Raw genomic sequence first — 15,160 nt, 5'->3', positions numbered from 1 at the left:
AAACCTCAACTTCATGAGTGTGATGTATCCCATGGGGTACTGTTTCCATTTTCCTCCTCAGCTGAGACATTAAATCCAACCAGGTTCCTTGTAGAGATGGTTTTCGGAAGTGCGGTTTTCTTGCGGATACCCAGTCTTCAGACTAGGAAGACTAGACTCAAGAGGCTGCAGTGTCGTGACAGCGTCAGTGCCCCGCTCTGTGAGGCGGCCCTCTGCTGCACAAAACACAGATCTCTTTGTAAACTTGGAAGGGCTTGACAGGTCTCAGGCTTGGTAACAGCTAATTTTTTTAATTAGTTTGTTTTCTGTTTCAAATTCCTGGCATACTACTGTAGTCTGGCTGCACTGCCTGGGAAGTGATGTCGTCTTCAGGGGAGTCAGCTAGGGCAGCTGCCAGTCTTCGGTGTGCGCTCCAGGTGGGCTGTCTGTGACTTCAGAGCAGGCGGTTCACAGCCCAACCCACTTGCTACATTTGCCTTGGATATTGCTGACGCCACAGTCAGGCCTGTACCAAGTGCCCTCCCGTTAGCCCTCTGCAGCCTGTCTGCTCGGTGTTCCAGTCTTTAGCTTGAGAGGCTAAGGAAGCTGCCCATAGCCCAGGGCACAGTGAGGCATCCGGGGCACACAGCAGCTGCTGGGTGAGTGTGTGTGTGCTACATATGACCTTCATAGGTCAAATGCTCTGTCATCGGCCTTTGTTCACCATGGATGTGGCCCAGCTTCCATCGCTGCTCATATTTGAATAGGAACGTGTCTCTCCTTTGAGGCAGCGTGCAGAGTGTTAGTCTAAGAGGCTCTGTTCCATTCCGCCCTCATCAGCCTTCATCAGGGTCCTTTTCCTGTTGAGTTTGGGGAGCACCAGGTGGATGGTTGAGTCTGCTTCCTGCAGCAGCTCCCTGCGTTCCTTTCTATTGGCTTTGGTTAAAAACAAAACAAAACTACAAAAAAAAACCTTTTTAGTCTTTTTTAATATGTATATGTGTTTTACCTGCACATGTGTATGTGATCATGTGTGTTCCTGGTGTTTGTGGACTAGACCTGGAGTTTGAATGGTTGTAAGCTCCCATGGGGGTATTAGGAATTGAATGTAGGTTCTCAGCAAGAGCAACAAGTACTCTCAGCTACTAGACCATCTCTTCAGCCCTTAGCTTTGTTTTTAACTACTGTGCTGCCCACAAAATAGTCCCAGTCCACACATGACTGTTGAGAGTATAATTAAAATGACAATTAAAGCTGGGCATACTGGGGTGTGCTTAGAGTCCCAGTGTAGCCTGGCCAACACAGTGAGGCCATTCCGGGAAGGCAGAAAGATGGCAAGTCCTAGGCAGCCTGGGCTGTGTTGTGAAACCTCTAAAGAAGAAAGACCAGAAGGGGGGACAGAAGGAAAGAAAGAGAAGGGGCAAAGAGAGAGAAGGGATGAAGAGTGCCGATCCTCGTTGTCCCAGCCACTTTCTGATGTGCAGAGCCCTGTGTGGCTGCGGTACAGGCAGTAAGCTGTTCCATTGTGTCGCACGTATGTCCAGACACCTGCAACTTTGAGTGTGGGTGGCCCAGGTGCTGTGTGCTGGCATTAGCCGTGGTGCTTGCTTACCCACGAGGCCACCGCCCTAGGCAGAGGGACAGAGCTGCAGGAGCTGTTGACATTGGGGCTGGCCTGCTCCTCCACCAGCTGAACATGTATCCACGGATGCACCAGGTTTCATCTTCCCACCGCCTAGGTGCTGAGATCTCTTTGCTAACAAGCATGTTTGTAACCAGGAGGGTCACTATGAGCCTGGACTCCCCGTTCTTTAGTCACTTCATCTCTGTGCGCCTGGAATTCTGGGTGCCTGTGGAATGGCTGCCCTGCTTCCTCCTGGGGAGGAGATTGTAGGGCAGCCAGCCATTCAGAGGACGGAAGTGGGAGGATGCATCGCCTGGCAGTGTTTTGGTGGAGGCCTGTGCCGTGCTTCTAAACCACACAGTCCAGGCCTGTCCAGGGCCTCTGGATGCTCTGTGCCTCCTGGTCACTGGGGCTGAGGATTTTCAACATGGGGTTTCAGTTTGATCCTGTTCTCTCAGTGACCCGGTCAGGTGCCAGTTCCATAGCGGATTCCTGTGTCTGTGGGGTTCCCCCGAGGCGTCTGTGTGACATGGTGATGTGGCTCTCTTGGGAGTGAAAATGCCTAGTCTTGGGGTGTTGTATGGCACCCCTGGCTCTCCAGACCCTTCCGTCTGCTGGTCCTCTGGCCCAGTACTCAGAACCAGTCACTTCTTCTTTAGACTTGGAGACAGGAGCTGTGGACTTCCAACTCGGATGCTAAACCCTGAGCAGCCAGGGTTTCACTGTGAGCCATGGTAGGAAATGTTTCCTGGTTGACAACAGGACACATTTCTGCTTATCCTCTGGAGCTCACAGTGTTTGGAGAGCCTAGAATTTACTTTTTGTAGCAGTGTGTGCCATGTGCCCTTCGTACAGTGGCCCCCATGAGCCTTGGACTTTGGGGAAATCTTGCCGACTTCCTCTTTCCCATGTCTAGCCTCACAGCCCAGCTCTCAGTGAGCATTTAGGAGAGAACAGAAGCATTGTGAGACATGTGGTGACTAGTCTAAGCTGCTAGACCCTGAGTGGGTAACAGTCTCAGGATGTGGCACAGGTGTGTCACCTGTCAGATGCTTGTGTGTGACTGAGCACTCCAGCTCTTACCAAGCCACCTATTGCTGACCTCCTGGCTCCTTCCTTCCCTCCCAGAAATGGCCATGTCCTGCACTGAAGCTCCTTGTGTAAGTATGAAGTTGAATGTGGAATGGAGCTTTCTGATCTTCTGAACAGAAAGCCCTGCTACCTCCACTGTCTTCTCTCTCTCTCTCTCTCTCTCTCTCTCTCTCTCTCTCTCTCTCTCTCTCTCTCTCTGTCTCGGTGTGTCCTGCAGGACCTGTCTTGAAACTAGGATGCTACATATGTGTCGTAGGGCCCTACAGCCAGCACTGGTCCCTGCTGAGTAGTCCTGTGACACACATGGCCTGGCCCAGGAGAAGACCGTGCTGGAGGTGGGAGGAGGATTCTGGTCACACATCAGTCAGAAATGGCAGCAACCAAAGCCCTCACAGGCCAGCACACCTGTGTCCAAACCCGTCACGATGGGAATGATGACCCTTGGCAAGCACTAGACTAGGCACTGGGTCTACTGCCTTTCCTTTCACAGGTCCCTGAAGGGCAAGTTCCCTTGTGCTCAATTGTGAGAGCAGAACTGAGCTCCCTGAGACCAGAGTTGAGAGGGGCAAGGCCTGGCAGTGGAGGGGTCTGTGTGGAAGGGTGGGTGGTGGCAGGGAGAGGCAACAAGCCCAGAAGCAGAACCCATGCTGACATGCCATGTGCCAAGGTTGTAGTAGTATGTTTTGGCTTAGAGTTGAGGGGGTCACGCAGGCATTTACAGAGACCTAGACTGTGGACTAAGGTCATGACCACTTGACACCATGCTGGTGTTGAGAAGAGGTGAACCTGGGCACAATTCTGACATGACGTCAGAGGATGAAACTTCAGCAGACCTGACAGATAGTCACATGACTCCACCCAAAACCTGATGCCATGATTTGTGTTAATCCAGCATAAAGATTGTAAACCTCTTGGGTATTCTCTCTGGTACTCAACATCACAGGGGGGCAGCTGTGTGGCCCTAGAGGACAGGGAAGGTGGCAGGTGTGACCTTCACCGGAGGCAGGACTGAACAAGCCCACCCACCGCCTGGCTGACAGCCTGCTCCTCCTGGCCCTGTGTCAGTGGGGCTGGACCCAGTGGCTGCCAGAACGGCTGGGGCAGCAGGGAACGTATGCTCAGGAGACAGACGACTCACATCCACTAATAATGGCACACACTAATAGTTCGTTGTCATAATGTCCTTGTAGTTGCTGCTGCCTGTGTTGCCTAACCCAGTCTCTTAACTGTTCTCAGTAACGTGGGTTTCCCGCTGCCCTGCCCTGCCTACCTGGTGCCCTCGTGGGTAGAGCCCAAGCTGGATCCACTAATGCAGTGGCTCCGTGTACTCTGCAGGCTGCGTCATCACCATCTCTGGACGCATGACCTTCACGAGCAACAAGTCCATGGAGATTGAGGTCCTGGTGGACGCTGACCCTGTGGTGGACAACTCACAGAAGCGGTACCGGGCTGCCAGTGCCTTCTTCACCTACGTGTCCCTGAACCAGGAGGGCAAGCCACTGCCTGTACCTCAGCTTGTGGTGAGTGTACCATCCTGTCCTAAACAGGGCAGGACCCAAGCCTGTGATCATGGACTGTGCCCAGGTTTAGTGAAGTCTCGAGAAGGGGTACCTTGTAAGATGCAGGCTGTAAGATGGGCAAATGGGTCAGACCTCTCTGAGCTCGTCACCATGGCTGGCACAGTGCCTATGTCCTCTAGCTCATCAGGGGGCCTGGGAGGACTGAGGGGTGTACCCTCCCAACGTGACTTTGGTGTCAGCTGATAAAAAGCAAGCTTCAGTTCTGTGCTACTAGGGGCTCGTGCAGATGAGAAGGGTGGCCCACTGATCAACTGTGATCCTTAGGCATATGCCTTCTGTGTGCCTCAGTTTCTCAGATGGGCACAAAATGAGGCAGCTCCAGTTCTGGGCGGGCAGTCTGCATCTTGACAGGGCTCCATCTGATAAGCCCACCAAGTCTGGAAGTAGAGAAGGCTGGTGCTACTGTGGGTGTGGTCACAGCCCCCTGCATGAAGCCATAAGTTCCCCTTCCTGGCTATATGGTCAAGTGCATCCCGCAGTACCTTCTTTTGGTTCCCAGGACTGTGAAAGCCCAACACTGAGGCCAGGGTAGACTCTGGAAGGTGACGGTCATGTACCCCATGTGCCCTGTTTCTGTTGAATCCAACCCCAGGGGTCCAGTCAGGGGACCTGGCCCGTGGTCTTCACTGAGTCCATGGAAAGCTGCATCCTGGGCAGTGTAGGAGCTGCATGGACCTGAAGAGAGGAGGCACCAGGCCATGCAGGGCTGCAGAGGGTGGGAGAAAGACACTTAGCAGGTGGTGGGAATGGTGTCTGTGGGTCCAGGCTCTCTGCCTGCTACTCCGAACTTGTTGAAGATGCTCCTTGGTTCTTCTCTGAGGTGTGCTGGGGCCCACTGATGGGCGGGGCGGGGGGGGGGTGAGAGCAGTTGGTGAGGGCAAAGGGGAAGATTCTAGAGACAGATTCCCTGAGCTTAGCTGTGCCTAGGAAGCAGCCACACAAGCACAAGCCCTAGGCCTCAGCACACACATGTGTACTGCACACAGCTACACGAGTGATTGTGCTGCCCCTCCTGCTCCTGCTGGTCCCCTACACACACATACCATTGCCAACCATCTTCAAGCTCGTGTCTATTTTTAGCTCCCTCCCCAGGGCCCTGCTGACACGGAATGCAGCCTCTCCTTGTTTGCTTCTGTGGAGGTGTTTCCTGGTGTGGGGAGAGCTTCTCTGCCAGGGTCCCTGCAGCTGCTGCCGTGTCCAGGCCAACTGTTAGCACAGCATATCCCACACCTTCAGCCGCCCATCCTCCCTGGGGCAGGGCCCTCTGACCTTGGGGTAGGAACTAGCCACAGGCTTCTGACTAGGACTGAGGATAGTAGCCAATGGGAAGGCATTGTAGGAGAGCTGCCTCCAATGGTTTAGGACCTGTGACTCTTTGGGGCCCCTAGGACCTATTCGGTGTGATTTTTTCCCCCTTTTTGGCTGACGTAAAGGTAGTGCTTTGAGGAAGGTAAGAATCAAATAGAGTTGGTGTTGGACCGAGGATACCTCTGGCCCTTTGTGTGGACTGTACTTGCCGCAGTTAGAGCGCCACATCCTAGACACCCCCCTCCAAAAGAAGATGCACTCTGTAAGCCAGAGAGTGGCCAGCCTGGGTCTGAGGAGGTAGGGGGTTCTCAGAAAATCTGGATCCGACTCCAGAGCCGGCTGCTCATCACAGAATGCCCCAGGCCATGCCGCTGCCTCCCATGCCTGCTAGTGTGCACCTAACGAATGCATTCAGGCAGGCAGGACCAGACCCTGCCTTCATCAGCAGCCCTCCGCTCATGAGAACATGTGTTGTAGGTTAAAGTGGGGGCAGTGAAGAAACGGGGTCGTGGCCAACTTTCTTCTTCCAAACCGAAGCTTGCTCATTGCCAGAGGAGCTCAATTAAGGGCCAGTAAAATGTGCGCTTTTGTATCTTCTCAGCTGTAGCGGCCTCACCTGGGGCAGTGAGCCAGGTTTGCCAAAGACTTCCCATGAGCCGTGACTTCCCACCGCTGGACAGAATACCCGAGGAAAACAGTTGCTCCTTTTGGTTTCTGTTTTTTTTTTTTTTTAAATATTCATTTATTTATTATGTATACAATATTCTGTCTGTGTGTATGCCTACAGGCCAGAAGAGGACGCCAGACCTCTTTACAGATGGTTGTGAGCCACCATGTGGTTGCTGGGAATTGAACTCAGGACCTTTGGAAGAACAGGCAATGCTCTTAACCTCTGAGCCATTTCTCCAGCCCATTGGCTTCTGTTTTTTAGGGGCTTATGGTTTCAGATGGTGCAGTCCATGGTGCCTTGGCTCCGTACTGCAGGCCCCAGGAAGGGGAGCATTGTGCACAGGGGAGAGCATGATAGAGCAGACCTCTGTCTTAGGCAGCTAGAGAGCAAGCAGGGGAGAACTACACAGGGCTCTGCAAAGGGCACAACTGTGCCCATGTCCTCTGAGGAAGCCTCCTTTCTTTTGTGTGTGTTTTATTGTTTTTGTTTGTTTTTTCAAGACAGGGTTTCTCTGTAGCTTTGGAGCCTGTCCTGTAACTCGCAGGCTGGCCTCGAACTCACAGAGGCCCGCCTGCCTCTGTCTCCCAAGTGCTGGGATTAAAAACATGGGCCCCCACTGCCCGGCAAGCCTACATTTCAAAGATGCCACAGCTAGAAACCACGTGTTCCCTATGTGACGGTCTTCAGAGCTGTCCTCGGCAGGGATGCTGCCTGCTTAGAAGGAGGTGACCACTGAGGCACGCATGGTGCCACAGCCATTCCTCACCTCTCGGAAAGGTGAACATAGAGGGGTCTGAGGAGCGAAAGGGGCAGGCAGTTGGGGTCCTTGGTGCTGGCTATGATCATGGAGTCTTCACCAAGCTCCCCACACTGTTCGTGTGTGGCATGTCTGGAGTGAGGAGATGGCAGATGGCATTCTCGTCCTGAGAGGAAGACCTTGAGGCAGGGTAGAACAGGGACTCTCTCCAGTCTTCGCAGTTGTCAGGCCAGAGGAGGGCAGCTCACTGCTTCCAGACTGCATTGTACCTCCTTGGAATCAGACCTGCTGGTTTGGCCTTGGGAGTGTTGGCCTCAGTTCAGGTTCTGGGACAGGTGTCCGCAATGGGGCTGCAGCCAGAGCCTGCAATGTGACCAAGAACCTGTTAGCTCTCACACACCTGCTCCGCCTCGCCTGCCGCACACAGGGAACTTTGTGTCGGCCCCAGGTGATTTCAGAGCCATCTTGGCATTTGGTACACAGTGCCACACCTTTCCCGGGTGGCCACACCACCACCTGGCACTGGCCTGAGTAGTGTTTAATCCCGGGCCTCTGATTTCCCACAGAGGCTGAAACCCAGTTTCTCTGCAGCCTCTCTCTCCTGGGCTCAGCACAGACCCCAGGATATTCCAGAATGCACCCACTTCCTGCCCTTGGGACTCATTCTGCTGCTTTACCTCCAACCTCAGTGGACACATCTGCACAGTGGGTACAGAGCCACCCAGTCTATTTCAGCTAGCCAGGAGGTGTGACATGTGACCAAGGGTCTGTCAGCCTTCTGCCCCAGCCTTGGTAGCTGAAATGCTGCCTTTTAACTGTCTGCAGTGTGGTGTCAAAGCTGTGTCTTGGTGATGTGCTGTGGGGTTGTGGGTAGAAGGAGACCTTGGCTGCTGGCTGCCCCTTCCATCTTAGGGCCTTGGTACCTGACTGGAGTCATTAGCAGCCATACTGCTGCTCTTTGAGGTCCCTCTGTATGGTTCAATAACAACTCATTCGAAAACCCATCGAGCCATTATGCTAAGGAGGAGACAGGACATGAATTTCTATGGCAGTCAGCTCCCTTCCCCGCGGTCCCCAAGTCTGATCCCAGTCCCATAGCACAGAGGGGCCCAGACAGAGGGAGGCTACAGCTCCTGGCCCAGCACTGCAGAAGGGACACACATCCTGCTTCCCTGGGGTAGGGGACAGGGGCTCATGGACAGCTCAGCCAACAGGCTTCTGCAGCTTTCTGAGGGGCCATGTTCAAGCTGGAGAACTCTGGGTCCACACACAGGACCATCAAACACTTCTGTGGTTGGGACACTGCCATCTTGTCCCTTGGCTAGCCGAGGCTATCTTCATTCACTTATCTATAGAGTGGTTCTCAGTGGCCTTGGGCAGAGGCAGGAAGCACAGCAGTTTGGGGCATCTTTTCCAGGAAGGCATTGGAACGGCCCAGCCTCAGGAGCGAGGCAGTCCCCCACTGTGCCAGCTCTCGGGAATGAGTCACAGATGAGGACGTCCAGGATGTTCTCTGTCCAGTATCTCTCTGCCTCTGGGTTTGCAAGATGACTCTACTGATGAAAAAAATGTCAGGACCTTAAAGCTGACTGTTGGGAACATAGAGAGACCTGTGAGCCCTGTAGTCCCCAGAGCCATGATGAGTATCGTACAGGCGTTTGGCTCAGCTAAGAGGACATACCATCCTCCACAGGCCTGCCTCTGTCTCCATCCCAGCCTCTTCATCCCTTTGCCCTTCAAGCTTAGGTGTCTCTTGAGGACCCCTCAGGTCCAGGCTACCAGATACAGTGTGTGCTGACCTGTGTCTAGCTGTCTGCTGAGCTGCTCCTGTTCTTCCCCCGTAGGTCCACCAAGGGGGTCCACTCAGGCCAGTCCAATAGAGTACGCTGGAACAGGGACTTGTCACCTCCAGTCATGATGTACAAGAGCCACTGACCACGAATCAGTGTGGCACATGGATGCCGTGTGATGGGATGAGCCTTGCCAGATCACTGGCCAGAAGGCAGGGGAAGGAGTGGGTCACAGCCCACTCACTCCAGTCTAAGAAAGGAAGTGTTAAGGGCAGGAGACAAGGTGAAGCCTGGGCCACTAAGACAGGTTTTATGGTGGCAGCTCTGGCCCCTTGTATATCCTGGATCAACAAAGCACACCACCATCAGCAGGAGAGCTGCGGTCCTGGGCAGTTTACCGGCCACACCCAGTCACTTCTGTGTTGTCAGTGCTGGCCCTGCCAAGCCTGCTGCAGTTGATTGGCGGTGCTGTCAGTGTCTGTTAGAAAGCCGGGCTGTCAGAGCCGGCGATGGTGGCGCACGCCTTTAATCCCAGCACTCGGGAGGCAGAGGCAGGCGGATCTCTGTGAGTTCGAGACCAGCCTGGTCTACAGAGCTAGTTCCAGGACAGGCTCCAAAGCCACAGAGAAACCCTGTCTCGAAAAACCAAAAAAAATAAAAAATAAAATAGAAAGCCATCAGTCTTGAATCTGAACATGAAGGCTACACACACCTGTGTAGATTAAGACTTCCTACCGGGTGGTAGTGTCGCGCACCTTTAATCCCGCATTTGGGGAGGCAGAGGCACGTGGATCTCTGAGTTTGAGGCTAGCCCGATCTCCAAGTAATTTCCAGGACAGCCAGGGCTGTTATAGAGAGAAACCCTGTCTCAAAACAAGCAAGCAAAAAACTCAAAAACAAGCAAAAAGATTTCCTTGCTTTGATCAGTTATTCATCCTGCTGGTCCAGGTCCAGTTTCTTGCCTCCACCAGGATGAGAAGGACCACTGAGCAGAGCCTGAGATGAGGACCCAGCTCTGGCGGGGCTGTCGTGTCAATGAACTGCCTTCTTATCTTTGCTGTTGTGGAGACAACTAACATGGGAGCTGTGAACATAGCTGCAGAGACTAGCATGCCTGTGCCATGGGAGAGGCTTCACAGGGGCTGACTCCTCCCTTCTGCACAACTGATCCCCTGCTCCCAGCCTCCTGGTGGCCTTTATGCATGGGATTTCTCAGCTCTGTGGGAACAGTGGATTCCGTGTGAGCCCATCCCCGCAGATAAGAGATGCCCTGTAAGGGCACTGATAACTCTCCATGGGGAGACTTCTGCAGGGGACGGGAGTGTGCATTCTGCCTTCCAGGGGCCTGGCCTGGCCTTGCTGTGCTCGGGTTCTCAGGCAGAGCTGGACTGTGTTACTCTCTCCATCTTCTCACTGGGGAGACGGTGAGTCCTGTGCTGAGTCTCCCTGTCCAGCCCGATGGCTTCCACACATTGCGGTCCCCCAGCCACACTGATCAGATGCTTCCATTGATTCTGTGAGTGTCTGGTACCCCTCTTCCCTCCCAGAGGATCATGAGAGTGAGTGCACCGTGTGGCTTCCTAATTAAGGTTTGTGTCCCTCTGGCTAACAGGAAGGTGTTTTGTCACCTCTGGAAGCCTCCTTTGACCAGACACTTGCTAATTACAAAAAGGACAAGCTATTGATTATGTGGAGGGCAGAAGTCAGCCACTCATCCTCTGTGCTCTGTTCTAAATGTGTTCTTGAGCACAGAGACTGCAGAATGGAAACACTTGGTTTGCAGCATGAGGCTCTGAAAGCCACAGGCTTCCCTCTGGTGGAAGCGGGCCCAGGAGATGGCACTTGGCAGGACATATGGAGGAGGGAGGAAAAGATGCAGATTGAGGCCTGGAGCTGCCAGGCAGGGGGAAGGGCTTGGTACTCAGTGCCAGGCAGAGCCCTGAGCATCCAGAAGGCGGTGTACTTTTAACCTATGGCTGTGCGACATCACCCTTGGCTTGCAGTTCTCTGAGTGGGCAAGCTGCCCTCAAGGCCCAGCTGACCTATATGACCCCCAGGCCATCTGGCTCTCCTCCTGGGCCACTGCCTTGAGGTAGCAGTGGTTGCCTCCTTGAACACGCTCCAGCCCTAGGAGTGCATGTGGCTCAGGAGGCAGGATAACGACTCCACAGATGCCCGTGCCTGTGATCACATGTGAGGGACACCTATGCTAGGTCCCATAGGCCATACTTCAGCTGCCCCTCAGAGTTCTTATTTCAGGTGAGGGAGCCTAGCAATAGTGCATGGGAGGTTTCTCAACCAGATCCATGGACCCAGACCGCGCCCTGTGTTGCGTCCATCCTTCCCACTAGACAGGTCCTTCCATTCCGACAATTCCCTTTGTTTGCCTTTTGCCTTTGGCATGGCATGGGGAACCTGCTCGGGGCTGCACGTGGATACTCTAGCAGCCAGGAGCTGGATGGCCCAGTGCTTGCTAGCTCCTTTTCTCTGTTGCCAGTCTTGAGTCTCCATGGAAGAGCTTTTGCCTTCCTCCTACCTCCCTAACTCCATGAGAAACGGCACAGCCAGCACCGTATGTTTATTTACTTTGCCCATGGAGGGGGTCAGGCTGTAGGAAGTGGCAGCTGTGTCGTGGTGAGGGCTGTGCACAGGGAGCCATCTGTCTCCTGTCAGCTCCAGACCCAACAGGGCACGGCAGTTCTGTTAGTCACTGGGTAGGAAGCCCACCAGCCCCTCGGTGCTAGGGGCCTTGTTTTCATGTGAGGCAGGCAGCAGACTCTGCTGTCTCCTCAGGCTGGCCATGAATGGTCCTTGGCTCTTGCCCTGCCCTGCCCTGCCCTGCTAGGCCCTCCAGGGGAAGGAGGCTTTGTTGTCTTGGGATGGCAGTGAGGCAGAATTGGACTCCTTGGCCTGCTTGTTTTCCCATCTCTGGGCACAGAATACTGAGTGCAAGCCACAGTCCCTAGAGAGAAGAGCATGAGGCCTCAGTTGGCACCTTCCTCCCAGGCTCCTGCAAAGCCTTGGCCATGCCCTCCTGGCCGCCCTCCTACACACCCATCACCAGGCAGCATTCGTCTTGGCTGAGGGCAAATCCTGGTGACGAGGTCACTGCAGATATCGAACATCAGAGAACACCAGAGCCGCCTCAAGGCCCAGCGCCAGACCCCACTTTGCCCTCCGCCCTGAGCTGACCGTTACAATTTCCCTCCTTGGGTCTTACCCTCATGTCCTAGTGAGACAAGCATCCTGTGCCTTTGGCACATGCTGAAGCCACTAAGGCCTGTTGGCTGCTGAGGCTGTGACAGAGAATGGCTCGGGCAGTCTCTGTCACAGCTGGACGTGGACACCTTGTCTATCCCTGACCCTGCATGGATGATACCCAATATGATGTCTGCATACTGTTTTATTTGGCAGTGATTCCCAAATGAAGCCCCCCCCATCCCTCCCAAACTTCATTGTCTGGAAGGAAGTTTCCTCACATCCTTGACGGGTGTAAGCGTCTGGATGTGAAAGTAAAAGTCTGACTTTCCCTGTGTGTTAGCAAGTGTAAGCGTAATGGCCCTGGGTCTGATGCTCTCTGTGTGTTGTGATGTCATGTTGCTCACTCTCTGGGATCTGGAGAGCCTGGTATTCAGTATCGTGGTAAACCCGGGCTCTGCTCCCATGCATGATTGATCCACTTACTGATCACTGTAGCCCATCATATTGGCTATGGCTATGGGTGTTCTGCGTTACCGTCCACCTCTGGACTCTAAGACCCAAATGAGGAACCTCTGCCTTTAAGGGCACCAGAGTCTTCCTGTAGTTAAAGGGGGAGGAGCCAGTTCAACTGGGAGGAACTTAAGATCTCGGAGAGCAGCTCCTTTCTCACAGGGACAGATGATCAGAGAGCCCCAAAGTCACAAGTTCCCAGCCTGCTAGAGCCCACAGGGAGAGGTAACTCAGAACACTCATAGCCGTAGCCAAAAAGCATAGACCAGGCAGCTCATAGCCAACAACACCGTGTCCCCGGGCTCTGGAGGCCAAAAGAAAAGAGCATGTGAGCAGGTGGATGAGCGGAAAGTGCGGTTTTCTTAGCACTGGACAAAACCAGTGTGGGGAAGCCTCAGTTTAGCTAAGTTAATAAGCAAATGATTTTACTTTGAGATTCCAGTGTTGGTGTACATGGCTTCCCGTGAGAGATCACTTAGCGTGTAGGTGCTTATGCCATGGGTCCTGGCTGTCAGAAAAGCAGCACCTAGCTCGGGAGTTGCTCTGCACTTTTTATTTGGCACCCTGTGTCTTCTGGGAGGAGCATTCTCCTGTGTAGGGTAACCCTAACTAAACTTCTGTATGGCGGGGCATTGGTGGCGTACGCCTTTAATCCCAGCAATCTCTCTGAATTCGAGGCCAGCCTGGTCTATAGAAGGAGTTCCGGGACAGCCAGGGCTACATTCCGTGTGTGCAAACAATAACCGGAACCCCTGTGGAGAGCATGTCCGTGTCTTTAAGTACCTCGTGTCCCATTGATGCCCAGCTGGCACAGCCTGGACAGTTTACACCTGGTGACATTTAGAGGAAAGCTGGAGGAAGGGAATATTTGGTGACTTGACATTAAGTCCTCTGGCTGGTGGTTCTCCTTTGCCAATATACTGAAAGTCTATAAAGCACGTAGGCCTAAAAATAGCTGCCAGGACTTGGTGTCATCCTGGATGAAGGGCACCTGCCCCATTTCCTTGGCTTTCGGATACCCTCATAATGTCACAGTGAAATGCCATCCCAGCGGAATTAGCACAGCTCATTAAGCCCAGCTCCTTGGCCAGGGCGGTGTCAGATGGAACTTTAGGTAAGACAGATGGGACCTCAAAAGTAACCACCCAATTGCTGCTGCCATGACATCTGCCCAGGGGTTCATAGTGAAACCAGGCTGCTCCTAAAGTGAAGTCCCAGTAGGCCAGTAGACACCAGTCGGAACCATCCCCCAGGAAAACCCAGCCTGCAGCTAAATCCCTCTGGTCGGGTGGTCCTGCCGCTGATGTTTTTCCCTTCTGCTTAAGTTGCTCAGCCCAAGGTGCCACTGCCTGAGAATCTCACAGTCCAGGGCAGGGTGGTAGGAACCCCTCCCCCCTGGTGATACTGTTGCTCTTAATGTAAGGCAGAGGCCTTTCTAAGGCCATAGCCCACATGGTGCCCCTGCCTTCCCTTTGTGACAAAGGCTGAGCAGTTGTTCCCTGGAGTGGACAGTTCTGCTTTCCTTCATGACACAGAATTTCTAACCCAGCTGTTCCCTGGGATTGGGAACTCCACGTGCTGTGGAAGGTGTGCAGGACACTAGTGCCTGCCACCTTGAAGCCCTTGGCAGAGGTCCTTATCACCCTCCGGGGACAGTGCAGACACCCCCCCCCCAGCTCTCTGGTGTCTAACGTGCCCTCCGGGGACAGTGCAGACACCCTCCACCCCAGCTCTCTGGTGTCTAACATACCCTCTTTTGTTATGCCACAGCCTGAGACCGAGGACGAGAAGAAGCGCTTTGAAGAAGGCAAAGGCCGCTATCTGCAGATGAAGGCGAAGCGACAGGGCCACACAGAGCCGCAGCCCTAGGAGTCTTCCTCCTGCCCTGGGGTCAGCACACTGTGGCAACCGCCCCATGTGCAGTCACTTAGAAGTAGCCCCCATGGCCAAACCCCAATTTCCATTGAGAGCTGGTGTTGTGTGGTGTTGTGTGGCAGTGTTACCTGTTCACCAAAGCTTTATTTATATCCCTCCAGTAACTGCTCCCTAGTGTTGTCCCCAAGGCCACCACGGACACCAGAGCACACTGAATGGTCTGTGAAGAAACCAGCACCACTAATAAAGCTGTTGTCTGGCTGGACCCATGATGCCTAGGTGGTCATTTGTCTGAGGTGGGGGGGGGTCTGTTTTCTCACTGGGGGTCAGCCTCCTGTGTGTGGCCTCAGCCCTCCATTCCTTGGAGCTCATTGCCTTCCTCCCAGGCCCCACCCCTCCCAGCACCAGCTCTGGAATCTCAGAGTTGCACATGGGGCCTTGTATTGTAGTGGGAACCCTGGGACCCCACTGCCCCTATGCTGCCTGAGTCTTGTGTGCCTCCCCTCGGCAAGGGCTCTTGTCCGTCTCTGTGCTTAAGGGCCTAAGCAGACGATGGGTGGGGAGAATCTGCACTGCCTGGTCCCATCCCCTGGAAAGAAGGTCCAGATGCCACATCTGCTGGGAGACTTCCCAGCTACTCAGGCGGGGGCTACTTGGAGAGGCTTGTGTGGATGAGGGTCTGGGAGGCAGTGTGTCAGTGGAGTCAGGGAGTGGTTGTGTAACTGCAGGCAGCGGTGTGTGTGTGTGTGTGTGGTGGGGCACATGTGCATGTCT

The 15,160-nt window shown here is 54.0% G+C and overlaps 1 protein-coding gene across 4 annotated transcripts in view; it reads left to right on the top strand.

Moving 5' to 3' along the window:
* Acot7 (acyl-CoA thioesterase 7) overlaps positions 1–14,651 on the top strand; it is a 106,402-nt gene extending 91,751 nt beyond the window's left edge. For all 4 annotated transcript variants that reach the window (XM_050153244.1, XM_050153241.1, XM_050153242.1 and 1 more), the window contains exons 8-9: positions 4,031–4,215; positions 14,282–14,651. In XM_050153244.1, coding sequence (XP_050009201.1) covers positions 4,031–4,215; positions 14,282–14,380 — 284 coding nt within the window. In that variant the 3' untranslated portion in view covers positions 14,381–14,651. The remainder of the gene's footprint in view (positions 1–4,030; positions 4,216–14,281) is intronic.
* The last annotated feature ends 509 nt before the right edge of the window (positions 14,652–15,160 follow it).

This window comes from Alexandromys fortis, unplaced genomic scaffold, assembly GCF_014885135.2.
Source record: "Alexandromys fortis isolate MF-2015 unplaced genomic scaffold, M_Fortis_MF-2015_v1.1 scaffold_88, whole genome shotgun sequence".
Lineage (NCBI taxonomy): Eukaryota > Metazoa > Chordata > Mammalia > Rodentia > Cricetidae > Alexandromys > Alexandromys fortis.
The sequence above is the reverse complement of the archived record's forward strand: the minus strand, read 5'-3'. Positions and strand labels throughout refer to the sequence as shown.